Source organism: Mustelus asterias, chromosome 27 (genome assembly GCF_964213995.1).
Source record: "Mustelus asterias chromosome 27, sMusAst1.hap1.1, whole genome shotgun sequence".
Lineage (NCBI taxonomy): Eukaryota > Metazoa > Chordata > Chondrichthyes > Carcharhiniformes > Triakidae > Mustelus > Mustelus asterias.
The window spans coordinates 33,219,032-33,246,593 of record NC_135827.1 but is presented as its reverse complement, the minus strand read 5'-3'; the positions used below and the strand labels follow the sequence as shown (position 1 = coordinate 33,246,593).

Here is a 27,562-nt window from a genome sequence, read left to right as displayed (position 1 = left end):
CCCGCTTGGAATACCCCAACATTCCTGGTATCCAATTGCACTGGGAATACCACAACATTCCTGGTATCCTATCCCAATGGATATATCCCGACATTCCTGGTATCCTATCCTAATGGACATATCCCGACATTCCTGGTATCCTATCTTGATGGATATATCCCGACATTCCTAGTATCATCCTTGTCAACTTTCTTTGAAGCCTCTCTAGTTTCTCTATATGTTATTTATAACAATGGGGACCAGAACTGTACACAGTGCTCCAGATATGGTCTAACTTGATACAACTTTTTATTGACCATTATTTGTTTTATATCTGATATATCTGTGTAGTCACATTGATTAAGTGTAAAAGGCAGGCTGTTGATTCGCTATTATCGGTTTTACTCAATGACAATATTGACCCCTATCTCGTGCTGATATCACCAGCAGTCAGGTCAAGGCCCCTGTGACACGGAACATTTCTCGGGAGAATGATGTGTGTAAAAAATAAACAGAATTTCCAGCAAAATGTCAGTCCTGGTGCCTCAGCAGGTTCGCGAGGGCAGGAGGGGAGTGAGCACACTGCACCTACACACTGGGGCTCAGAGACAAGTTGCACTCCAACCCAATCTACCTGGTGACCCACAGGACAAGTTCTGTTGGACTTTAACCTGGTGTTGTTAAACTTCTTACTGTGTTGACCCACAGGACAGACAGGTACAGCAGTCTAAACGACAGATCCATCCTTACAGCTAAGGAGGGACCTGTGAGATATGCCAGATTCATAATGTGCTGAATGTCCTCAATCAGCCAAGATCGTACTGAAGGGCTGAGGCAGTGGCATAGTGGAATTGTCACTGAACTCGTAACCCAGAGGCCCAGGGTAATGCTCTGGGCAACCGGGTTCGAATCCCACCGCGGCAGATGGTGAAATCAGTAAATATCTGGAATTAAGGATCTAATGACGACCACCAAACCATTGTCAACTGTCGTAAAAACCCACCTGGTTCACCAACGTCCTTTAGGGAAGGAGATCTGCTGTCCTTACCTGGTCTGGCCTACATGTGGTTCCAGACCCACAGCAACATGGTTGACTCTTAAATGCCCCCAGGGATGGGCAATAAATGCTGACCCGGCCAGCGACACCCACATTCCATGAACAAATAAAAGAAAAAAGCCTGAATGCCTTACTCTCGTTCCCTCATCTGATGGTCTCAACTGTAAATATAAACATTCAGAAAAATGATCCGATTCTCAATTAAACATCCAGCGGTACATTTTTTTAAAATCAATTTTTATTTCCAAGGTGACTGAAGATGCGTGTGCTCTCTTTGGAGTCTGGGTTTAAAGTAGCATTCAGGACAGTGCAGCACGTAACTCTCTATGGGAAAATGTCTACACTCCATTTGCAATGTGTTCTCTCTTCAAGTAGAGTATTTCTATTAGGATTAGACGATCCCTTTCATAGCAGCAGGTAACTGCTCGGAAAATCAATAGCAGCTACTGTGTGACCTTTCAAACTCATCGCAGTTCTCCACTTCCACCGTCTCGGTAGTTCAGATGTCGAGCACAATGTTCAGTCATGTTTGAAAAGGCAAACAGATGACCTCGAGTCTTTTTATCTGACCCTTGCTTCCCTGCAGACATGCGGCTGGTGAGTTTACGAGGGTTTCTGATCAAACAAACCTCAGAACCAGAGCTCTGATCACATTCCCAGCACCGATTCCATCCCGTTCATTCCGAGGGTCAACACAGACTAAAAACAAAATGGCCGTCAATGATTTGCAGAGTGTCACCTGCGGCTGTGAAGTAATTGTCTGTGGAGGCTAAAACAATTTCACATCATAAATATAACCATTCCCGGGTGTCCCCCTTCACCATCCTCTCCCAGACACTAGATTAAAATTTACTATGTACAATAAACTTTTTACACTCATATCTCACAAAGAACCATCTACAAACATCTTTTTGAACCAGGGCTCCACCCTCATTACAATAGTAATTGAGATGCCTCAATGTGTATCTGGAAAACAAAAGCTAGAAAAGCATCTGTAGGTGAGGATCCAGTTCGTAAATCCTGTTAACAGTTTTTGTATAACCATCTCCCAAGGCGTCAGTGACATATTGGGGCCCATGGCTAAGAGGACAGTTCCATTGTCCACCTTCACATCATTATACAGGCAAAACTTTCAGAACCTTGACTCTCAATTCACCTTCTCTCTCTACACAGGAAATCTCTCTGAAGCCAGTGAACAAGAAACACTGTACCCTAAATACCCGGGCGGGCACGGTGGCACTGCTGCCTTCCAGCGCCAGAGACCCCGGGTTCGATCCCCGGCTTGGGTCACTGTCTGCGTGGAGTTTGCACGTTCTCCCCATGTCTGCGTGGGTTTTCTCCGGGTGCTCCAGTTTCCTCCCATAATCCAAAGATGTGCGGGTTGGATGGATTGGCCATGGGGTTATGGGGATGGGGCGGAAGGGAGGGCCTGGGTGGGATGCTCTTTCCGAGTGTTGGTACAAATCATTGCTGAATGGTTAATTTCTGCACCGTGGGATTTTCACAATAGCTTCATTGCAGTGTTAATGCAGGCCTACTTGTGACACTAATAAATAAACCTTAAAACTGTAGGGATTCTATGAACCTCTCCATTCTGGGACCAAGTCATTTCTAGATTACAGCTTGATGTTTGAACACCGAACCACAATTCTGTGGACAAATCTAAATATTACCTGAAGCATAAAATAGTGATAGTATTGATAAGTTTATTTATTTCTTAATCACACGTAGGCTGACATTAACACTACAATGAAGTTACTGAGAAAATCCCCTTGTCGCCACACTCCGGCACCTGTTCAGGTACACTGAGGGAGAATTTAGAATGGCTAATCACCTAACCAGCACATCTTTCGGACTGTGTGAGGAAACCGGAGCACTCGGAGGAAACCCATGCAGACACGGGGAGAATGTGCAAACACTGCACAGACAGTGACCCAAGCCGGGAATTGAACCTGGGTCCCTGGCGCTGTGAGGCAGTGCCACTGTGCCACCGCTATAAAGCAGTAATTTAAACAAAAACTAGATACTATATCTTCCACAATTCCACTCCCTAAGTACTGGACTGAAATGGTGCTGTAAGTTACTTGGGTTAAGTCACAAGGGACGAGCATGCTGCAAGATCTGGGCACAAGGCAGGTTTTTGATTTACAGACAGTGGTACCTAGCATGCCTGGTTAGACCCCTCCAAATCCCCATAAATCTACATACACCATGTATGACAACATTCCTCATAACTTATTCACTGAAGGTTGCCATTGTGATCATAATCACCAAACACTGTGCCGTGGCAGTGGTTATGGGCACACCAGGTACATTTCATCTCGGTGCTCCCTTGATTGTGGTTAACTTAGCTTTCGCGTCAAACTCTAGCCCATTACTCGAGTCTCCATCCTGTGGATGGCGATTCGATAAAAGGCAAGATACTGCGGATGCTGGAAATCTGAAATAATAGAAACAGAAAATGATTGGAACACCCATCAAGTCATGAGAAGAGAGAGGAAAGGAGTTGACGTTTCGAGAAAGGACCTTTCGTCCTTTTGAGTGCTGATGAAAGGTAATTCAGCTGAAACTCTGTTCCTCTCTCCACAGATGCTGCCTGACCTGCTGCGTGTTTTCCAACATTTTCTGACGATGCTTTAAAGTGGTTTAGTTTAAGGGATAAATTGGGTGTTCTGGATTTCTTTGACCCGAAGGAGCATGCATAGAATCATGGGAACGATACAGCAAAGAAGGTCATTCTCGGTGGCACAGTGGTTAGCACTGCTGCCTCACAGCGCCAGGGACCCGGGTTCGATTCCTGGCTTGGGTCACTGTCTGTGCGGAGTCTGCACGTTCTCCCCTGTCTGCGTGGGTTTCCCTCCGGGTGCTCCGGTTTCCTCCCACAGTCTGAAAGTCGTGCTGGTTAGGGACATTGACCCGAACAGGTGCCGGGGTGTGGCAACTAGGGGGATTTCACAGTAACTTCATTGCAGTGTTAATGTAAGCCTACATGTGACGAATAAATAAACTTTTCTTTTTTTTATGCTTCTGCCAGCTCTTTGAAGGAGCAACTAAATTCAATTTCACTCCCTTCTGCTCTTTCTCTGCACTATTCCCCCTTTCTGTACTTAGAGTCATAGAGATATACAGCATGGAAACAGGCCCTTTGGCCCAACACGTCGACCAGGTTTTCTAAACTTAACCAATCCCATTTGTCTGCGTTTGGCCCATATCCCTCTAAACCTTTCCCATCCATGTACCTGTCCAAATGTCTCTTAAACGTTGTAATTATAACCGCCTCAACCACCTCCTCTGACTGCTCATTCCATACACACACCACCCTCTGTGTGAAAAAGTTGCCCCTTAGGTCCCTCTTAAACTTTTCCTCTCTCACCTTAAAACTATGCCCTCTAGTTTAGGACTCCCCTACCCTGGGGAAAAGATTATTCATCTTCCCTATGTCTTTATGATGCTATAAACCTCTACAAGGTCATCCAACTTATCCAACTCCCTTCTGAAAATTACCATGAAATCTGCTTGCCTCCCATTTGGATAGTGCATTCCAGCTCATTACAAATTGCCGCATATAAAAATAAATAAATCTCATTTGCCTCTGATTTTTTTGTCGATTAACTTAAATATGTCTTCTGGTTATCACCTCTTTCTACAACTGGAAATAATTTGATTAGCCTCCCCAAAACCCTTCATATAATTTTGAACACCTCGATTAAAATTTCCCTTTAACCTTCTCTGCTCCAAGGAGAGAAAGCCCAGCTTGCTTCGCCTCTCCCAAAATGAAAGTCCACTCACTGGTGGTGGGTGCCCTGTTCAGCAATCCTCCGCTGCCCCCTCGCTAAGGACTTGACAGAGTTCCTCAAGTGTGGTGTCCAGAATTGGGTGCAATATTCCAGCTTAAATCTGTTACACGTACATTTAGGAAAATGGAGAGGATCTGAGCCATTGAGACCCGGGAATCGGAAGGAGACTAGGTGCACCTTAAAGGCAAAATATCCAACTCGCTGACATTATCCCCCCTCTCCCCACAGGGAGTGCCCGCTGTCCTGCAAAAATCACTCATTTCTCCGTCCATTTGGTTCTGTTCAGGGACAACAAGCAGTGCGGCAACATTGAGTCAAGGTGGTTTCTTTTTTTTAAGTAGTGGAGGAGTTTACAACTGCCTTCTCATTTACTTTCCAAAAGAACAATACGATATAGTGCATTGGCAAACACTTAAAGAGTAGATAGCAATCAATGAAATAACTGAATTCATTCGTCCCAGTTAAAACAATGAAACAGGATCTCCTGTAAAACACTTGTGTACAGCTGCCGAACCTGGCGCTGTTATAGATTCTCAATAAATAAGATTGGAGGGGGAAGAGAGGTGAGGAGGGTATAGAGAATTTACACTTAAAAAGGAGTGTCACCAAACAGAAGCATTTGGTCTCAGGTCCTGACTCAAGGTCTTCAGCTTCAGTGTGTTAAAAGCTTCAGGTTTCCTCCGTGGGGGTGATGTAATTCAGGAGGAACATTACTGCACGGTGGCTCTGACAAACAATGATTGATGGAAGGTGGCAGCGCTCCTTTCATTTCACAGAAAAAGGTGTTGGGAAGGATATAAATTACTGCAAAAAAACCAAATTTCCCAACAGGGTCCCAAGTGCTCCGTCGCCTGTCGCTCTACCCCAGGTAGTCCAGCCTCCAGGTCTTTTATCCAACAACCCTCCCTGGGAGGTCCAGCGCAGTCAGTTCCCGGTTGCTGCTGTGCTGCCGTTGGCGCTGGCCTTCGACTTGGTCTTGGACTTGAAAGAGAAGCGCTTGATCAACTTCCGCGAGAAGCTGCCCGATTTCTTCCGCGCGGAGGCGGGGCTGTCGCTCACGTTGGAGAGGTCGTCGTGCGAGTGGCTAAAACCCGGCTCCTTCTGCTTGTTTTTCCTCCTGAACAAGAGCTTTGTGCCACTGCGGAGAAAGCCAACTGTGGGGAAAGAAAGGGAAGAGGAAACTAAAGTCAGCACAATACAGTCAAGAACATCCTGGGGTAGCATTGACAAGGATTGGCGTAGCATAGGCGAGGGCCGGCGTATCATAGACAAGGACCGGCAGAGCTTAGACAAGGACCGGCGTAGCTTAGACAAGGACCGGCGTAGCTTAGACAAGGACCGGCAGAGCTTAGACGAGGACCGGCGTAGCTTAGACAAGGACCGGCGGAGCTTAGACGAGGACCGGCGTAGCTTAGACAAGGACATTTCAAAGATATGGGGATCGTGCAGGAAAATGACATTGAGTTGGATGATCAGTCATAATCTGGTTGAATGGGGCAGCAGGCTTGAGGGGCTGAATGGCCTACCCCTGCTCCTATTTCCTAAATATTAAACAGTGTATAGAAGATCTGCTAGTTATATCACACAGTGCATGGTGTCTACCTTGAAAGAGGTGAGGGAGGGACACAACACAACAGCTGAAACCAATTTCCTCTAACCTTTATGATCCTTTAAGCTTCTTGTTTCGAGCGCTCCCGTCGATCCGGTTTCCGATTCGACATCGTCCACTGACGGCCGCTCGGAAATATCCGACACGGCGGCTTCATCCAAGTCCTGGTTGACCATCTGCCACTGGCTTTGGGAGTCGGCGGATTTGGGAGAGTCCAGCGCACTTTGAGCACTGCAGTGAGGCAAAGTGGCCAGCCCTGCCTCACTCTGCAGGGAGGCATCCATAGAAGCAGCGTAGCCCACCGAGAGCGCCAATTCCTCCTGGTCGATGGGGGCCTAGGTCACAGGGCAAGACAGGAGGTTAGCGGGTACTTGGCAGACACAGGAAAGGCCAACTGATAAGGCAGAGGACACTGGGCATTTAGAGTCAGGCTGGGTAGCAACACCAAATCCATAGGAGTTCCCCAACAACAACTGGATCATTTTCCTCACTGGATTGACTCCAAAGTATTGTCTTCCCTCAGCCCTCACTTGCACTGCCTTCAGGCAATGGAGACATGAAGAGAACTCTGAGCAGCTGGGATCTACAAAGCACTGCTTGAGAGTTTAGTTTTTTTTTAGTTTATTTATTAGTGTCACAAGTAGGCTTACGTTAACACTGCAATGAAGTTACTGTGAAAAATCCCCTAGTCGCCACACTCCGGCACCTGTTCGGGTATACTGAGGGAGAATTTAGCACGGCCAATGCACCTAACCAGCACGTCTTTCAGACTGTGGGAGGAAACCGGAGCGCCCGGAGGAAACCCAAGCAGACACGGGGCGAATGTACAGACTCCGCACAGACAGTGACCCAAGCCGGGAATCGAACCTGGGTCCCCGGCGCTGTGAGGCAGCAGTGCTAACCACTGTGCCACCTCAGTGTTTGAAGGAGACGGGTTCAATCGAGGTATTGAAAAGGGAATTGGATTCATATCCGGAAGGAAGAATGTGTCGGGTTATGGGGTTCCGGGCGGGGACAGCATTAGGGGCATTGCTCATTTGGAGACCCGAGCAAACACGAGAGGCTTCCTTCCACGATATCGGAAGGTGATCAATCAGTTAAAAGAATTGAATGATCCCAAGTTGACAACTGCTGGCAGAAAGTTTAAATTCTTACACCATCTTTGCTTAGAGCCACAAGTTTGATATTTGATAGTATTAAATGGGAGTTGTGCCACAAGAATGTTACAATTAGGACCATTTACACTTTCTGCATCTGACTCCTCGCTCTCTATCAAAGGGTATCAGCTCTTTCTCTCTCCATCAATATGTCATAGAAAGGCACAGCCCAAACAAGGCCATTCAATGCATCAGCCCATGCCAGCTCTTTGAGAGACCTATCGGCTGGAATCTTCCAGCTCTTCACGCCAGCGTGTCTCTCCGGCCCCGCTGTAGTGAACGGAGGTTTGGCTGAGCACCAAATTCCCCGTGCTCGCTTGCAGCAACGGCAGGGCAAGAATGGCCGGAAAATTCCACCCTTCCAATTAGTTCCATTCATAAAATTATAGAATCCCTACAGTGCAGAAGGAGGCCATTTGGCCCATCGAGTCTGCACCGACAACAATCCCACCCAGGCCCTAACCCCACAACCCCATGTATTTATCCTTCTAATCCCCCTGACACTAAGGGGCAATTGAGCATGGCCAGTCAACCTAACCCGCACATCTTTGGACTATGGGAGGAAACCGGAGCACCCGGAGGAAACCCATGCAGACACGGGGAGAATGTGCAAACTCCAGACAGACAGTGACCTGAGGCCAGAATTGAACCCGGGTCCCTGGTGCTGTGAAGCAACAGTGCTAACCACTGTGCCACCCATGAGATACTGCCCTTGTCCCATTGCCCTGCAAGTTTACCCCCTTCAACTACACAGGGTTGCCACAGTGCCTAGAATTCTTGCTTGTCCCATCAATCAAACAAAGCCAGGATCTCAGCTACAACTTAAACTCTCATTGACCCAATCAATCATTTCAAAAATGCAGAACACGGTGCATCTTTTAGCCTTAAAATGACCCTCGCCCACATGGTGCACTCTCCTTCCCTTTTATGAAACATTACATCCTCAGAGATGTCATGAGAAACGAGACTTGCGAGCAACATATCATCAGAAATATATATTGATCAGTCAGATTCCGGCACTAATTCAGTCACATTCTGCAATTTATGGTGATCAGTTAAAATTTCACAGCTCATCACTTCTGCCTAAGACTCCGATTGAATTATTGCTCCCTGACCCACCGACTGGCTGGTACAGGAGCAGCGTTTGCAAAACAAGCCCAGTCAGCAGCAGAGTGAGCGTTCCTGGCACCGGGGAGGGGAAGGCAGAGGATTACAACAAAAACAAAGAACAGTACAGCACAGGAACAGGCCCTTCAGCCATCCAAGTCTGTGCTGATCATAGAAACATAGAAGATAGGAGCAGGAGGAGGCCATTTGGCCCTTCGAGCCTGCTCCGCCATTCATCACGATCATGGCTGATTGTCCAACTAATCCTGCTTTTTTTCCCATAATCTCTGATCCCATTTGCCCCAAGTGCTCTATCCAGCCGCCTCTTGAATACATTTAATGTTTTGGCATCAACTACTTCCTGTGGTAATGAATTCCACAGGCTCACCACTCTTAGGGTGAAGAAATGTCTCCTCATCTCCGTCCTAAATGGTCCACCCTGACTCCTCAGACTGTGACCCCTGGTTCTGGACTCCCCCACCATCTGAAACATCCTCCCTGCATCTACCCTGTCTAGTCCTGTTAGAATTTTATAAGTCTCTATGAGATCCCCCCCTCATTTTTCTGAACTCCAGCGAAAACAATCCTAACTTAGTCAATCTTTCCTCATATATCAGTCCCGCCATCCCCGGAATCAGCCTGGTAAAGCTTGGTAAACCTGGTAAGTAGTCTCACAACACCAGGTTAAAGTCCAACAGGTTTATTTGGCAGCACAAGCTTTCGGAGCACTGTCCCTTCATCAAGTGATGAAGGAGCGGCGCACCGAAAGCTCGTGCTACCAAATAAACCTGTTGGACTTTAACCTGGTGTTGTGAGACTACTTACTGTGCTTACCCCCAGTCCAACGCCAGCAACTCCATATCCTTGCAAACCTGGCATCATGATGTCCTAACTAAAGTAAAAAAAAATCTTCTGCCCTTATTCGGTCTGTATCTCTCTATTTCCTTCCCTATTCATGCACCCATCCAGATGCCTCTTAAATGTTGCTAATGTGCCTGCTTCCACCACCTCCTCTGGCAGCGCGTTCCGGGCACCCACCACTCTCTGCATGAAAAACTTCCCCCACACATTTCCCTTAAACATTCCCCTTCTCACCTTGAACCTGTGCCCCCTTGTAATTGACACTTCACCCCGGGAAAAAGCCTCTGACTATCCACCCTGTCTACGCCTCTCATAAATTTTGTAGATTACCTTGGAAACGCCGGATATAATCAGCGTGCTGCGTTTGGTTGGTGTCTTTTTGCTGGGCTTGTTGGCGGATTCAGTTAGCTGCCGGATTGCTGTCTGCACCACCGGGTCCAAACCATTGGCGAGGTGATTATCCACTACTGCTCACACACAGACAAACATAATTAGCAGCATGAGGCACACATACCCTCACCCCCAGCATCAAACAAGCACAGCACTCTCCCAAAGAATATGTGGACCTACCGTTGTTCGGAGACAGATTTACAGGACTGTCATCGGTCTTGATGGACCTCTTGTCTGTTACTTCCACCTTGGAGGGTGACCGTGTCGGAGAATCTGCGGGTAGAGGACAGAATTGGGTATTGGTATGGTATTCAGGAGGCTCCGAATATTATTGCCGCAGCTGAGTTTGAGCTCCAGTTGTTGGCGACTGCCATGGGCACAGTGAATGCTGATGACACCCAGTTGGAAAGATGGGACGAACTGCTTTACGTAGAATTACACTGATTATGCAGCCCTGAAACAGGCCATTTCACCTATGTGATGATACTGTGCCTTTAAGAAAAGTATTTGTGTCATGTTTCTTGTGAAGGGACTGTTTTAAACTTCAGCTCTGATTACGGTGCCAATTTGTCTGCTGCAGGCAGCCCACCTGCTGAGAATGCAGAAGCATAATCGATCCTTGTGATTGGGTTTTTATTTATTTGTCACAAGGCTTACATTAACAATGCAATGAAGTTACTGTGAAAAAAAACTGAATTAACGCAGTTTTGCTATTTTGTGGGTTGTTGCCTGGGGTTTCTGAGTAGGGTTCAATTAGGTTGATTGATGAGAGGGAGTCATATGAATGGGCGGAGCTACAGAGGGAAAAAGCAGGCAGTTTCTGTTTGGATTTTGCAAGGAGCATCAGCTCTTCTCTCTCTCTCTCAAGATTGATGTCTGGGACCTGCTAGAAAACAGACATCTCTCCAGAGGTGTTAAAAGGCTGAGGACTGGCAACCCACGTGAGCCTATGTGTGTTTCTGCCAACTGATTCTGAAGAGGAGTTTAAGTCCAGGAGGAATATTGCTTAAATTGGAACTAATAGAGATAAACTAGCAGTTAAGAATTGTACTAGCAAGTGGGATTAAGTGGACAGGTCAGGGCCTTTCATGCACTGGTGCAGACTCGATGGGCTGAAGGGCCTCTTCTGCACTGAAGTATTCTGTGATTCTATATCTTGACATGTTTTAAGTATTTCAATCGGTAAAAGTTATGCTAATTATTTTTGTTATAGTTAAACTGTTTTGTTAAATAAAGTTTTGTTTTAATAAAAGCTTCCCAGTGGATCAATAGAATCACACCTGAAGTGAAACATCTAATCCTCACACTAATTCCAAAATCACAAATAGTTGGGATCTAGTCTAATTTCACAATATACTTTGGAGTTTCTGATCTGATCCCTAACACCTACTTGATCCATGCTAGTATTTATCCTCCACATGAGCCTCCTTCCATCTCCACTTCATCTCATCTCATCGACAATAACCTTCTTTTCCTTCTTCTTTCAAGTATGTATCGAGTTTCCCTTTAAATCCATCTATGTTAATCAGCTGAATTATTCCTGGTGGTAGCAGGGTCCCTATTTTAACCACTCTTTGGGTAAAACTGTTTCTGTTGAATTCCCTAAAATTATAGAAATTCACAGCATGGAAGGAGGCCATTCAGCCCACCACATCTATGCTGGACTATCTGAGCCTCAGTTGTCCAGTGTTTGACTCTGGAGTGAGTTGTCGGGGGTGGGGGGGGAGGGGAGGGGGGGAGGGGGGGAGAGGGGGGGAAGGGGGGGGAGGGGGGAAGGGGGGGGAGGGGGGAAGGGGGGGTAGGGGGGAGGGGGGGAGGGGGGGGAGGGGGGGGGGCGGCGGCGAATCGCCCTCGGGATGTTTCCTAGCCGATTCTAACCTTGTCCTTCCCAACAGCTACACGAGTTGCAAATTGCAATCACATGCAGGAAGCCCGAGGTAATGTGTCCCCCACCATTATCAAGAAACATTCTTGACAGAGGAGAGCTTCTGGAGAAGAGGTTGAGGTACTTGGTAAGAATATTGGGATTGTTTGACTAAAAATGGACAAATGTGTTAGATTTAATGGCCGTTGGCTGCTCCTAGTGTGTCTTGCATTCTCATCGGAACTATCTGCACAATAATTTTCTCACGTGTCTTTTATGTGGAAGCAAAACTCTACCTGAATCGGCTATGGCAATAGACACAATTTGCAGGAGGTGAGAGCAAGGAGAAAGCTACAGAATGACACACTGGATTCAGGCCATTGCTGAGGCAGTTTGTGAGCCGCACAAACACTGTCTCTAATTCCATGTGACTGCAACTATACATCTGCACGGCTGTGTGGACAATACTTTAATCCCACCCCTTTGTCACTGCTTTGCAATTGGACGCAACAAACGCCGGTCGCCATGGAAACGCAGGCACATTGAGTCTATGGCAATGGGACAATGAGGTAACCCTGTTAACCGCTCTCTCTCAATCTGGGGGAATTGTGGTCAAGCTGCAGGAATCTGTACCGAGCATTTCTAAACAATGAAAGATGGCCGCTTGCGGGGTGGGATCGCTTCACGGACAGCGCAGCCTTCAGTCCAGAATTTGAAAACAGACGTTTTTTTTAGATTTGCTTTTCAAGTATGAACGTTTGAGTAAATTGGGCCTTTATTCCCTGGAGTTTAGAATAACGATATAGACACTCTCATTGAAGCATTCAAAATTCTGAAGAGCCTTGATAGGTAGGATTGACAGATTGCTCCCCCTGGAACCTAAAACATGGGGGCCACAGTCTCAACACAGGGGGAAGGTGATCATTTAAGACTGAGATGAGGAGCGATTACTTCACTCAAAAAGTTGTGAATCTTTGGAATTGAATACATTTTAAGGTTGGGATAGTTTTGGTCTCTCAGGGATTCAAGGGATATGGGCAGCGGGAAGGTAAATGGAGTTGAAGCCCATGCACAGCCATGATTGTACTGCCCTAGGGCGGCACGGTGGCACAACGGTTAGCACTGCTGCCTCACAGCGCCAGGGGCCCAGGTTCAATTCCTGGCTTGGGTCACTGTCTGTGCAAAGTCTGCACGTTCTCCCTGTGTCTGTCTGGGCTTCCTCCGGGTGCTTCGGTTTCCTCCCACAGTCTGAAAGAGGTGCTGGTTAGGTGCATTGGCCATGCTAAATTCTCCCTCAGTGTACCCGAACAGGCACTTGAGTGTGGCGACAAGGGGATTTTCACAGTAACTTCATTACAGTGTTAACGTAAGCCTACTTGTGACTCTAACAAACAAACTTTAAAACTTTAAAAGAATAGTCCAAAGTCGTGCAGGTTAGAATCATAAAATCCCTACAGTGCAGAAGGAGGCCATTCGGCCCATTGAACCTGCACCGGCAAAAATCCCACCCGTAACCCCAGGTATTTACCCTGCTAATCCCCCTGACACTAAGGGGCAATTTAGCATGGTCAATGCACCTAATCCGCATATCTTTGGACTGTGGGAGGAAACCGGAACACCCGGAGGAAACCCACGCAGACACGGGGAGAACGTGCAGACTCCGCACAGACAGTGACTCAAGCTGGGAATTGAACCCGGGTCCTTGGCGCTGTGAGGCAGCAGTGCCAACCACTGTGCCACCCAGTTGATTGGTCATGATAAATTGACTCTAGTGTCCGGGGGATTGGCAGGGTAAATGTGTGGGTTGCAGGAATAAGGCCTGGGTGGGATTGTAGTCAGTATAGACCCGATGGGCCAAATGGCCTCCTTCTGTACTGTACGGATTCTATGAATAGCAGAGCAGGCTCAACCGGTCACATGGTCTACTCCTGTTTCTTGTGTCTTTGGCTGGAGAACAAAACTCCCCAAATCATAACTGGAAGAGTCAAGATGGGCACAAACAGAAAGCGGAAACTTACCCATCTTTCCATCCATCTTGGGCCGGGACTGGATGGTTGTTACCGTTGTTACAATAGTTCCATCAGGCATAATGGTTCGGTCCATTTCAATCTTTTTTGTAGGGGTGACGGTGGTTCGCACAGGGACCAATGACTGCGTGGTCTTCGGATCTGTCGACTCGATATAACTCAACTGCAACAAAAAAAAATCCATTGTTTTATTACTACTTGGTTCTATCTCCAATTTGCTTCCCTTTGAAGTTGAACTTTGGTGCTGGGAAAACATCTAGAAACAATAATTAAGGACAAAATTAATCGTCTCATGATTTGTCCTGAAGCTTCCCAGGGGCCAGTGTGGGGACCCTTGCTCTTCCTGACATATATGAAATGACCTACACCAGGGTGGGCAACCTGCGGCTCAGGGGCCACATCTGGGTTCTGAGTGCGGTCCACGAGCTATTTTGTTGACCGTTGCCCATGTGCAAGGTCTCCACATTCCACTGATTTCCATCCATGTAGTTTCTTTCCTCCTGGTCTGACTGAAATGATTCGCAAGTAAAGCAAGAGCGAGTGAAGTGAGGTGTGTGCTGATTGCTCACAACATTGTGTGTGTCCAAAATGTAAATATTTCTTTTGTTTTTACCATTTAAAGTTGATGACCATTCTATTAATATATAAATGATTGAGCATTTTATATAACTTGTCACAAAATATTTGGTGTGTATTAAATGTATTTGGTCTTATTCATGGCGTCTTGGTGAGTGAACAAGCCCAATTTCAATCTTGCGGCCCACAGAGATGGAGGAGGGCCACTCATGTGGCCCACTCACTAGCCGAGCTTGCCCATCACTGACCCGGGCCTTGGTGTATTGGGCACAATTTCAAAGCTTGCAGATAGTACGAAACTTGGAAGCATTGTGAATTCAGAGGAGGATAGTGTAGAACTTGGAATCCCTACAGTGCAGAAGGAGGCCATTTGGCCCATCAAGTCTACACCGACCACAATCCCACCCAGGCCCTATCCCCGTAACCCCACGTATTTACTCTGTTAGTCCTCCTGACACTAAGGGCCAATTTAGCATGGCCAATCAACCTAACCCGCATATCTTTGGATTGTGGGAGGAAACCGGAGCACCTGGAGGAAACTCACACAGACACGGGGAGAACGTGCAAATTCTGCACAGACAGTGCGGGTCACTGGCGCTGTGAGGCAGCAGTGCGAACCACTGTGCCACACTTCAAAAGGACACAGACAAGTTGGTAGAATCGGCAGACAAAATTCAACTCAGTGCCCCCATTTATAAAGCCTAGGATACTGTAGAGGTTATTCACCGTTCTCTCAACCTGTCCTGCTATTTTTATGCACATATGTTCCTGCACCACACCCTCAGATTTGTACTCTTTATTTTATATTGTCTCTCTGTTGTTCTCATTGAATTTCAACAACCGTTTGTCTGCCCATTTCACCAACTTGTCTATATCCTTTTGAAGTGTGGCACAGTGGTTAGCACTGCTGCTTCACAATCATCCGGTAGTTCCATCAGCATCATTAGTGATATCGTGGAGTTGTCGGCGTTGGACTGGGGTGGGCCCAGTAAGAAGTCTCACAACACCAGGTTAAAGTCCAACAGGTTTATTTGGAATCACGAGCTTTCGGAGCGCAGCTCCTTCCTCAGGTGAGTGATGAATCACTTTATCATTAGTGATACAAGCCATGGTGAAATTTGAACCCATGTTTCCAGGCCTTTGGATTAGTCTCATAACAGAAGCACTATGCTACCGTACCCCGTTACACCGTACCCTCTTTTTTGCCAGTGAGCCGAGTCGGTGAGTGTTGGCAAGCAATTCAACTGTAGGGACCATCACAACTGAACTCTACAAAAACAGGAATTGAACCTGGAACCTGGGTGGGTTTGTGTAATTTAGTAGTTTGTGCCACTCGATTGTTAAAGTCAGTGAACCTTGTCTTCAGCTGTCATATTCCTTGTGGTTACTAAGAGACGGATGCACCTGTTTGTGGTCTGGAGCAGCTCATACGTTGTATCAGCTATTTGCAAAGTCCCATCAAAAATGAGAGGAAGGGAAAGTTTATGGACTTTCCAATTGGAGAACGCTACAAGATCTTCCAGAGAAATCCAGCATGGCCTGGCTAAAGAAGGGTGAACACAGTAAGGAGTCCAACAACACCAGGTTAAAGTCCAACAGGTTTATTGGACTTTAACCTGGTGTTGTTAGGCTCCTTACTGTGTTTACCCCAGTCCAACGCCAGCATTTCCACATAAAGAAGGGTGACCAGGTGATTAATGCAAAAAAGTGCATCAACGAGGACAAAGTGGAAATGGTTGAGGGCTTTGAGTTTTTAGGTGTCCAGATCACCAACAACCTGTCCTGGTCCCCCCATGCTGACACAATAGTTAAGAAAGCCCACCAACGCCTCTACTTTCTCAGAAGACTAAGGAAATTTGATATATGTCTACTACGACTCTCACCAACTTTTACGGATGCACCGTAGAAAGCATTCCTTCTGGTTGTGTCACAGCTTGGTATGGCTCCTACTCTGTCCAAGAGTGCAAGAAACTACAAATGTGAGCAAAGTCCAGTCCATCACTCAAACCAGCCTCCCACCTATTGACTCCATCTATATTTTCTGCTGCCTCGGCAAAGCAACCAGGATAATTAAGGCCCCCCACACACCCCAGACATTTTCTCTTCCACCTTATTCCTTCGGGAAAAAGATACAAAAATCTGAGGTCACGTACCAACCAACTCAAGAACAGCTTCTTCCCTGCTGCCATCAGACTTTTGAATGGACTTAGCTTGCATTCAGTTGATCTTTCTCTACACCCTAACTATGACTGTGACACTACATTCTGCATTCTCTCCTTTCCTTCTCTATGAGCTGTATGCTTTGTCTGTATAGTACGTAAGAAACAATACTTTTCACTTTATACTAATACTTGTGATAATAATAAATCAAATCTAAAGGGACCAGAAATGGGGAAAATAGAAACAAACTTAAAAAAAAAGTTATAGGCAGGAGAGTTAGTTTACCTCCAGTGAAACTGATCCAGGAGGAGTGTTCAGTGTCCCTGGGCTGGCCGTTAATGGAAAGTTATGACATCCGGAAGGGGATCTTCGCGATAAATCCAGTGGGATCACACTTTGCCCCAATAAAATGTCTGCAAAAGAACAAATAGGTTATGTGATTCCTACTTATAATTGACTAGTGTCACCCACTGGACGAGGCTCTGGGGGCTTCGAACAGTCTTTTTAAATCCATCAATGACTGACTGTCTGTTTCCCTTCATTCCAACTATGTTCATTTATAGGTGAGGTTATCACCTGTCTTTAACAATGCAATTGCCAAAGGATACAATTGCTGATACAAAAACGATAAAAGGCAAGAAGTCACCATGGGCATGGTGTACAGGTCCCCTAATAGGCTGAAAAAAAAAAATCACTGGGCACGGTGACACAGTGGTTAGCACTGCTGCCAGGGACCAGGGTTCAATTCCCGGTTTGGGTCACTGTCGGTGCAGAGTCTGCACTTTCTCCCCATATCTGCGTGGATTTCCTCCGGGTGCTCCGGTTTCCTCCCACAGTCTGAAAGACGTGCTGGTTAGGTACATTGGCCATGCTAAATTCTCCCTCAGTGTACCTGAACAGGCACCGGAGTGTGGCGAATAGAGGATTTTTACAGAAACTTCATTGCAGTGTTAATGTAACTGCATTTCCATCCAATCTAAATTGCAAACAGACCAAACAGAATTCCCCATTGGTTCATTATTAAAATGCTTAATTTCCCTTGGCGCACTTTTGACAATAATAAATAAACTTTAAAAACTTTAAATCAAATCGGCAAAAGTAGCCTAGAAAAGGAATTCATAGAATGGTTTCAGGATAATTTCTTAGAATGTATCATTTGATACAGCACGGTGGCACAGTGGTTAGCACTGCTGCCTCACAGCGCCAGGGACCCAGATTCAATTCTGGCCTTCTGGTGACTGTCTGTGTGGAGTCTGCACGTTATCCCCTTGTCTGCGTAGGTTTCCTCCGGGTGCTCCGGTTTCCTCCCACTGTCCAAAGATGTGCTGGTTAGGTGGATTGGCCATGCTAAATTGCCCCTTAGTGTCCACAGATGTGTGAGTTGGCGGATTAGTAGGGTAAATACGTGGGGTTACGGGGATAAGTCCTCGGTGGATGCTCTGTCGGAGGGTTGGTGCAGACTCGATGGGCTGAATGGCCGCTTTCTGCACTGTAGGCAATCTATGATCTCCCCCTGACAACGCAACTAAGGTGGCCAGGTTAACATTTCCTCCCACAGTCCAAAGATGTGCGGGTTAGGTTGATTGGCCATGCTAAATTGCTCCTTAGTGTCAGGGGGATTAGCAGGGAAAATATGTGGGGTTAGGGGAATAGGGCCTGGGTGGGATTGTGGTCGGTACAGACTCGATGGGCCGAGTGGCCTCCTTCTGCACTGTAGGGATTCGATGATAATGCAAATTCATGTCTCATTAACACATGGCACAGGCCATCATGCCATGAAATCACCAATGCCCAGCAGCTCTTTGTCATCTTTTAGCAGCAGTGATATTCCTGGTGAATTTCCTCAACTAACCCCGAAAGCAGCGAGAAGGTCCGAGACTTCCCGTGACAAAACCACCTCTCCCGTTCCGTCAACCAGCGAAAAATGGCATTAAAGACTCAACACTCCATTGGTCAGTCAATGTTCACCAAGGGAAACTCGGCATTTTAAGAACGAACCGATGGGGAATTCTGATAGGTCTGTCTGCACAGTTTGCACGTTCGATTGGATGGAAATGGGGTTGAGCAAAACTCAGCCGGAAGACCAGGAAATTCGGAATTGAGATGCAAGTCTCATAGTTCCGAGTACCCTCAGTGGTAGAGAAACATGGGGAGTCACGGTGAGCGTGAGTAGGAGCTCTGCTATCCAATCCTATCCATGTTGACGGTCTCACCACCCGCATGATCACAAAATGCTCGTCTCCGAGTCAGAAGGTTGTGGGTTCAAGTCCCACCAGAGTGACTTCAGCCCAATATCAAGGCTGACACTCCAGTGGGCTATCGAGGGAGTGCTGCACTGTTGGAGATAACTTCTCCCGGGTCCAATGTTAAATTGAAGTCCTGTCGGGTGGACATTGAGAGATCTCACGGCATTATCTGAGGACCAGCAGGACAGTTCTCCCCTGTGTCTTGGCCAATATTTATCCTTCAACTATCATTAAAATAAATTATCTGGCAATCATCACATTGCTGTTTCTGGGAGCTTGCTATAGAGTCATAGGCCGGAATTTTACCGGCACGCCGCCCCGATTCCGGGGGCGGGCAGGGCTCGGAGAACGGCATTCTCTCTTGGCCTCGGGCGGGATCGTACGAACCTCGGGCAGACGTGCCGGTAAAATTCTGCCCTACGTTATTTTGCGCAATTTAGTTACTGCGTTTCAATCACAATGACACAAAAGCATTTTGGGATATCCCGAGGTAATGAAAGTCACTTCATGAATGCAACTCTCTCTTTCCTAATTAGCCCAATGAATACATGGTTTCTTGGTGTTAATGTGGATTTTCTTGCTCCAAGCAGACACTTACTCTCATCTTGCTCTGTCTTTTCCACAATTTTCACTTTCATCGCCTTGCTTCTTGCTCCCAGCTCGCTAGCAAAGAGCACAAAACACAGCACATTATTAAAGAGATTAACAGTGAGGGAACTTTAATATCAGAACAAGCGTTGCAAGACCACAGGGTGGAGAACAAGATGAGTGGGACTAATTGGTTAGGGTCTCCCAAAGAACCAACATGGATACCATGGGCCAAATGGCCTCCTGCTGTGCTGTGTGATTCGGATTTAAGGAAATGGGTAGATTGTATCAATGAATCCCAACAGTGCAGAAGGAGGCCATTAGGTCCATTGAGTCGACAACAGTCCCACCCAGGCCCTATCTCCATAACCCCATGTATTTACCCTGCTAAAATCCCTGACAATAGGAGCAATTTAGCACGGCCAATCAACCTAACAAGCACATCTTTGGAGTGTGGGAGGAAACCGGAGCACCCGGAGGAAACCCACGCAGACACGGAGAGAATGTGCAAACTCCACACAGTCAGTCACCCGAGGTTGGAATTGAACCCGGGTCCCTGGCGCTGTGGGGAGCAGTGCTAACCACTGTGCCGCCGTGACAGCAATTGAGACCATCCTTTTAGTACCCGTAGCGGTAATTTTGTCTGTGCAGGATGTGGGAGGAAGTATTCACCACCCAGACTGGAGAATATTCCAGGTGACTCCAAGACTCGTTTCCTTCTCTATGAACGGTATGCTTTGTCTGCATAGCGTGCAAGAAACAATACTTTTCACTGTATGTTAATACATGTGACAATGATGAATCAAATCAAATCAAGACACTTCCAGCAGGAAGTAATTCTCAGAGGCTTGCCTGTCCCAGCGTTCTGCAATCACACCTTTCGACAGGTATTCTGTGACCAGGGTTATTGTAGCCTATTTGCAGTGTAGCCTAATACACTTGTTCTGTGACAGTCTTAGTCCCTCAGGTCAGATTGTTGCATTGCGATAGGCTTCTAACTGCTTTGACTTCACCCTGCTGCTTATCAGTTCCAAATGAGCAGCATGTGTAATTCCTCCTGCTGCTGCTATTCCTGCCCACTTTCTGCTGAGTAACACACTCTCACTGCGGTTTACTGATATCTGACCCATCAATCTGTTAGCAATATTAACCGTTCTTCAAAACCTCATTCAGGATTGTGGGCGTTACTGGCTGGGCCAACATTTATTGCTCTTGAAACGAGTGGCTTGCCAGACCATTTCATAAAGAGAGAATCATAGAATCCCTACAGTGCAGGAGGAGGCCATTCGGCCCATCGAGTCTCCACCAACAACAATCCCACCCAGGCCCTATCCCTGTCATCCCATGTATTTATAGTCCCTCTGACACCAAGGGACAATTTAGAATGGCCAACCTAACCCGCACATCTTTGGGACTGTGGGAGGAAGCTGGGGCACCCGGAGGAAACCCACGCAGACACGGGGAGAATGTGCAAACTCCACATAGACAGTCACCCAAAGCCAAAATTGAACCCGGGTCTCTGGTGCTGTGAGGCAGTGTCGTTAACCACTGTGCCACCATGCCACCCATTTCAGAGAGCAGTTGCTGTGGCTCTTGAGTCACATGTAGGCCAGGCCGGGTAAGGACGGCAGATTTCCTTCCCTAAAGGGAACTCGAAAGGGTTTTTATGAACCCTAAAGGGTTTTTCCTTCCCTAAAGGGTTTTTACGAAAATCGTTTCATGGTCATCATTAGAATTTTAATTCCAAATTCCACCTCTGACCTTAAAGGGCTGAAATTTCCAGTCCTTCCCAGTGGCGAGTTCTTCTGGTCCTGGATAGGGTCTCTCAAACCTATCTGGTCCTTCCGAAGGTGATCCCCGTGGCGTGTTCCCCAGCGGCTGGGTGAGCGAGTTACACAAAACGCTGTTGACATCGCTATCGACAAACTCCACACAGTCACCCAAGACCGGAATCGAACCCGGGTCCCTGGTGCTGTGAGGCAGCGATGCTAACCGCTGTGCCACCGTGCCACTCTGTTGTCATACATTCTTCTGGAAGTGTTATCAAATAGACCTTGATGCTGAGCCACATAAGTAGACATTAGGGCAAGTGATCAAAGGCTTTGTCCAAAGAGGTGGGTTATAAGGGATGCCTTGGAGGAGTTAGGACAGAGAGATAAAGAGTAAAGAGGTTGCGGCTCGGGAGTTAGATTCCAAAGCCTCGGCAGTTGAAGGCATGACCACAATGGTAGAGTGATTAAAATTGGGGATTTCAAGACTCCAGAACTGAAGGAGTGCAGAGACCTCGAAGGCTTTGAGCTGGAGGATGTTACTAAAGATAGGGAAGGCAAAGGCAGGGCAATGAAAACATGAACGAGTTAGCGAGTTTGCTTTGCGCAAAGAGTACCGTGTTTACCTCATCCTTATATTTATCTTTTATATTAGTTTTGGATTTTTAGAACAAAATTTTCAGCACTGGGACTTGGGAGGTTAGATGTACTCTGGCAGGAAGGTGGAGTTGAAGTCGAAGATTAGCCACGATCGCGTTGAAGTAGGAGTGGGCTTGTAGGGCTGAATGGCCTCCTGCTAATCCTATTTCCACATTAAGTGGCACGGTGGCACAGTAATTAGCACTGCCGCCTCACAGTGCCACGGACCCGTGTAAGATTCCCAGCCTCGGGTCACTGTCTGTGCAGAGTCTGCACATTCTCCCCGTGCCTGCGTGGGTTTCCTCCAGGTGCTCCGGTTTCCTCCCACAGTCTAAAGGTGTGTCGGTTAGATGGATTAGCCATGGCAAATGTGTGAGGTTAGAGGGATAGGGTGGGGGGGGGGGGGGTGAGGGCCTGAGTAAGATGCTCTGTCAGAGAGTCAGTGCGGACTGAATGGGCCAAATGGCCTCCTTCTGAACTGTGGGGATTCTACGATTCTAAGTGAATGGAACTAAATAGCCAGCTCTTTGAGCTCCAGTGCAGATATAATGAGTTGATTGGCCCTTTCCCTGTTGTTAAACTCTATGGGCGGGATTTTCCGCTGCAGGTGTGACAGAAAATTTGACGGACCAGCGGGCGGGAACGTCCGATCCCGGGGTGGGTGGGAGCACCCCAGGAATCAGTTGATACATCCGTAAGAATATAGTCTGCATGCACTTACGATCAATTTGCTCCATTATGAATGCCTACAACCCTCTTTACGATAGACATTACCAATATAAACTTCTCCCAATGTAATAGTAACTTTTCCCATGTGGCACAGCTTAGGAAAATGACTGACACTGTATAAATATGAAATACAGAGGAGGATTTTGACACAGTAATCAAATAGGTACAGCTTTCACGCGCAGGAAGGTCTGAAATTAGAAGTCACCGATTTCAGGTCGTTGGAAAAAGATTTTGATTTGATTTGATTTATTATTGTCGCGTGTATTAACATACGGTGAAAACTATTGTTTCTTGCGTGCTATACAGACAAAGCATACCGTTCGTAGAGAAGGAAAGGAGAGAGTGCAGAATGTAGTGTTACAATCATAGCTAGCGTGTAGAGAAAGATCAACTTAATGCAAGGCAAGTCCATTCAAAAGTCTGACAGCATCAGGGAAGAAGCTGTTCTTGAGTCGGTTGGTACGTGACCTCAGACTTTTGTATCTTTTTCCCCGCAGGAAGAAGGTGGAAGAAAGAATGTCCGGGGTGCCTGGGTCCTTAATTATGCTGGCTGCTTTGCCGAGGCAGCGGGAAGTGTAGACAGAGTCAATGGATGGGTGGCTGGTTTGCATGATGGATTGGGTTACATTCACGACCTTGTGTCGTTCCTTGTGGTCTTGGGCAGAGCAGGAGCTATACCAAGCTGTGTTACAACCAGAAAGAATGCTTTCTATGGTGCATCTGTAAAAGTTGGTGAGAGTCATAGCTGACGTGCCAAATTTCCTTAGTCTTCTGAGAAAGTAGATGCTTTCTTAACTATAGGGTCCGCATGGAGGGACCAGGACAGGTTGTTGGTGACCTGGACTCCTAAAAGCTTGAAGCTCTCGACCCTTTCTACTTCATCCCCATTGATGCAGACAGGGGCATGTTCTCCTTTACGCTTCCTGAAGTCGATGACAATCTCCTTCATTAATCAGAGTAGAAGTGGGATTTTTGTTTTTCCGCACACGGAGTTATGAAGATCAGGGGTGCATTGGCTGAAAGGGTAGTGGAAGCAAATTCAAGAGCAGCTTTCACAACAGAATTGGATAAATACTTGAAAGGGAAAAATCTGTACGCGATGGGGAGAATTCGGGAGAATCCCTACACAGCAGAAGGAGGCCATTCGGCCTATCCAATCTGCACCAACCCTCCGAAGAGCATCCCACCCAGGCACACCTCTCTGTCCTATTCTTGCAACACAGCACATCCACCAACGCTAATCCACCCAACATACAAACTAGGGGCGATTTAGCATGGCCAATCCACCTAACCCGCACATCACAAAGTGGCACGGTGGTTAGCACTGCCACCTCACAGCGCCAGGGACCCGGTTTGATTCCAGGCTTGGGTCACTGTCTGTGTGGAGTTTGCAAGTTCTCCTTGTGTCTGCGTGGGTTTCTTCCGGTGCTCCGGTTTTCTCACACAGTCCAAAGATGTACAGGTTAGGTGGATTGGCCATGCTAAATTGCCCCTTAGTGTCAGGGGGATTAGCTAAGGTAAATAAGTAGGGTCATGGGGATAGGGCCTGGGGGTGGGATTGTGGTCAGTGTAGACTTTGGTGGACCAAATGGCCTCCTTCTGCACTGTAGGGATTCTATGATCTCTGGACTATGGGAGGAAACCCACGTAGACATGGGGAGGATGTACAAACTCCACACGAAACAGTCACCCGAGGCTAGAATTGAACCCTGGTCTTTGGCGTTACGAGGCAGCAGTGCTAATCACTGTGCCGCCCTACTGTGAGAAGTGATTCTCATTGCTTTTTTCAATGTCTGTGGCGTTTGATCTCAGTAACTTGAGATTTGCCTGTTCATGACCACAATTAAATATCCTACGTCAGAAATATGACTGAACACCATGGAGAATAAAAACGTAAGCATCTTCATGCGGGCATTTTTCAGCCTTTATAAAGGCTTGGGAAAGGTGTCATTAGATAGTGATTCACAGCCCCTTAACCATCAGCACAGTGTTTAATCAATCCTGATTAAGCAAGGATACTATGAGTCATTCTGTCCAAAGTTTAACAAGCAAAGAACAAAGAAAAGTACAGCATAGGAACAGGCCCTTCAACCCTCCAAGCCTGTGCTGATCACAATGCTCTAACTAAACTAAAAAAAACTTCTGCCCTTACTCAGTCTGTATCCCTCTATTCCCTCACTATTCATGCACCCATCCAGATGCCTCTTAAATGTTGCTAATGTGCCTGCTTCCACCACCTCCTCTGGCAGCGCGTTCCAGGCACCCACCACTCTCTGTGTGAAAAACTTCCCCCGCACATCCCCCTGAAACTTTCCCCCTCTCACCTTGAATGTGTGCCCCCTTGTAATTGACACTTCCACCCTGGGGAAAAGCCTCTGACTATCAACCCTGTCTGTGTCTCTCCTAATTTTGTAGACCTCTATCAGGTCTCCCCTCAGCTCCGTCTTTCCAGCGAAAACAATCCTAATTTATTCAACCTCTCCTCATAGTCAACACCCTCGAGGCCAGGCAACATCCTTCTTTGCACTCTCTCCAAAGCTTCCATGTCCTTCTGGTAGTGTGGTGACCAGAACTGCACGCAAAACTCCAAATGCGGCCTAACCCAGGTTTTATATAGCTACAACACACATTTCCCAACTCTTGTACTCAGTGCCCCGGCTGATGCAGGCAAGCATGCCATGTGCTTTCTTAATCACCTTGGCCATCTGTGTTGCCACTTTTAGAGAACTGTGGACCCGCTCGCCCAGATCCCTCTGTGTGTTGATGTTCCTAAGGGTTCTGACATTTACAGTATAGTTTCCCTCTAAAGTTACCCATTTCCGATTTTGACCATCACCTATCCCCTTCCCAGGTAGAAGCAGTGACAGATGTTGGAATGTCTGGTGAAATTGTTCCAGTGTGAGGAAATCCCAAAAATAACTTTCAATTCCCATTGAGCCAAAGCCTAGTAAATAGCACTCGTTGTGTTGAAGTGAGTCACCGCTTTTCACTGGTGCACGAACTCGCTGAGGTTTGGGATTTCAGTCTGGATTGACAGTATTCTGGCCAGCTCACTGCTGTAGTAATGCCAGCATGTGGGGAAAAGTAAAAATACTGGGACTTGTTATCTCTGCATAAACGGGGCTTAAGCAGGCTACAGCTGTCAGGATCTATGAGAAGGAACATCAAAGGACAAGCAATGTACACCACCAGTATTGTGTTTCCCCCATTCCCACACAACGCCCCCCACCCCCCATGTCAATATCTGATGGTGCCAAGTTGCAAACCCAGCCGTTACAGCAGATTAGTTGTTGTGATTAGTCAACAACTCCATTGGCATTGCTTCATGCAGAAGAAGAGAAGGTTGAGGACAGCATGGAAGTTAAAGAGAGCATGATAAATGGTAAAGGCAGTGTCAGTAATCCTACTACTAGACAGGTCAGGCAAGAGCAGGGCAGAGGCAAGGGAAGTCTAGATTAAACTGCGTTTATTTATTTTATTCGTTCGTGGGACATGGGCGTTGCTGGCCGGCCAGCATTTATTGCCCATCTCTAGTTGCCCTTGGAGGGCAGTTGAGAGTCAACCACATTGCTGTGGCTCTGGAGTTACATGTAGGCCAGACCGGGTAAGGATGGCAGATTTCCTTCCCTAAAAGGACATTACTGAACCAGATGGGTTTTCCCGACAATTGACAATGGTTTCATGGTCATCAGAAGATTCTTAATTCCAGATTTTTTTTATTGAATTCAAATTCCACCATCTGCCATGGTGGGATTCGAACCTGGGTCCCCAGAACATTAGTTGAGTTTCTGGATTATTAGTCTAGCGATAATACCACTAGGCCATCGCTTCCTACTCGCATTAGGCATTACCACGGGTTGACCTGACAAACTGTGGTTAAACTGACTTTCATGACAGTTCTGCTGTTGTTCAGGACTGCATCTTGGTTCTTCGCACAGCACCCCAACACAACTCTATTTCAATGCAAGAGGCCTGACAGGCAAAGCAGATGAACTCAGGGCAGGGATGGGTACGTGGGACTGGGATGTTATAGCTATTACTGAAACATGGCTAAGGGTGGACAGGACTGGCAGCTCAATGTCCCAGGGTACACATGCTATAGGGAAGATAGAACACGGGGTAAGAGAGGAGGGGGGAGTTGCATTTTTGATTAGGGAGAACATCATGGCAGGGGATATATCTGAGGGTTCGCTCACTGAGTCTATATGGGTAGAATTGAGAAATAAGAAGGGGGAGATCACTTTGATAGGATTGTACAATAGACCCCCAAACAGTCAGTGGGAAATTGAGGAACAAATATGTAAGGAGATTACAGATAGCTCCAAGAAAAATAGGGTGGTAATAGTAGGGGACTTTAACTTTCCCAACATTGACTGGGACAGCCATAGTATTAGAGGGTTGGATGAAGAGAAGTTTGTTGAGTGTATTCGGGAGGAATTTCTCATTCAGTATGTGGATGGCCCAACTAGAGAGGCGGAAAAACTTGACCTCCTCTTGGGAAATAAGGAAGGGCAGGTGACACAAGTGTTCATGAGGGATCACTTTGGGACCAGTGACCATAATTCCATTAGTTTTAAGATAACTATGGAGAATGATAGGTCTGGCTCAAAAGTTAAAATTCCAAATTGGGGCAAGGCCAATTTTGATGGTATCAGGCAGAAACTTTCAAAAGTTGATTGGGGGATTCTGTTGGCAAGTAAAGGGACAGCTGGTAAGTGGGAGGCTCAAAAGTGTGTTAACCAAGATTCGGGAAAGCTCATTCTTTTTGGAGTGAAGGGCAAGGTTAGCAGAAGTAGGGAACCCTGGATGATTCGGGATATTGAGACGTTATGGAGAAGAAGGAGGCATATGACATGCAACTGGGATCAAGTGGATCCCTTGAAGATCATAGAATCATAGAAACTCTACAGTGCAGAAGGAGGCCATTCGGCCCATCGAGTCTGCACCGACCACAATCCCACCCAGGCCCTACCCCCACATATTTACCCGCTAATCCCTCTAACCTAC

General features: G+C 46.9%; 1 protein-coding gene across 2 annotated transcripts in view; it reads right to left on the bottom strand.

Annotated features, from left to right (window-relative positions):
• The window catches only part of c2cd2l (c2cd2 like), a 663,422-nt gene that overhangs the window by 514,357 nt on the left and 121,503 nt on the right, over positions 1-27,562 (bottom strand). Inside the window, exons 8-14 of one of the 2 annotated variants that reach the window (XR_013495585.1) lie at positions 19,429-19,493; positions 16,870-16,997; positions 13,840-14,011; positions 10,138-10,230; positions 9,898-10,034; positions 6,492-6,777; positions 4,033-5,987 (exon numbers count right to left, since the gene is read on the bottom strand). Coding sequence is in view for 1 of the 2 variants with exons in the window: in XM_078198971.1 (XP_078055097.1) it covers positions 5,758-5,987; positions 6,492-6,777; positions 9,898-10,034; positions 10,138-10,230; positions 13,840-14,011; positions 16,870-16,997; positions 19,429-19,493 (1,111 nt within the window). In the remaining variant the exon portion in view is untranslated. Of the gene's footprint in view, positions 1-1,096; positions 5,988-6,491; positions 6,778-9,897; positions 10,035-10,137; positions 10,231-13,839; positions 14,012-16,869; positions 16,998-19,428; positions 19,494-27,562 lie in introns of those variants that run through there. The other variant, XM_078198971.1, reaches the window with a different exon arrangement.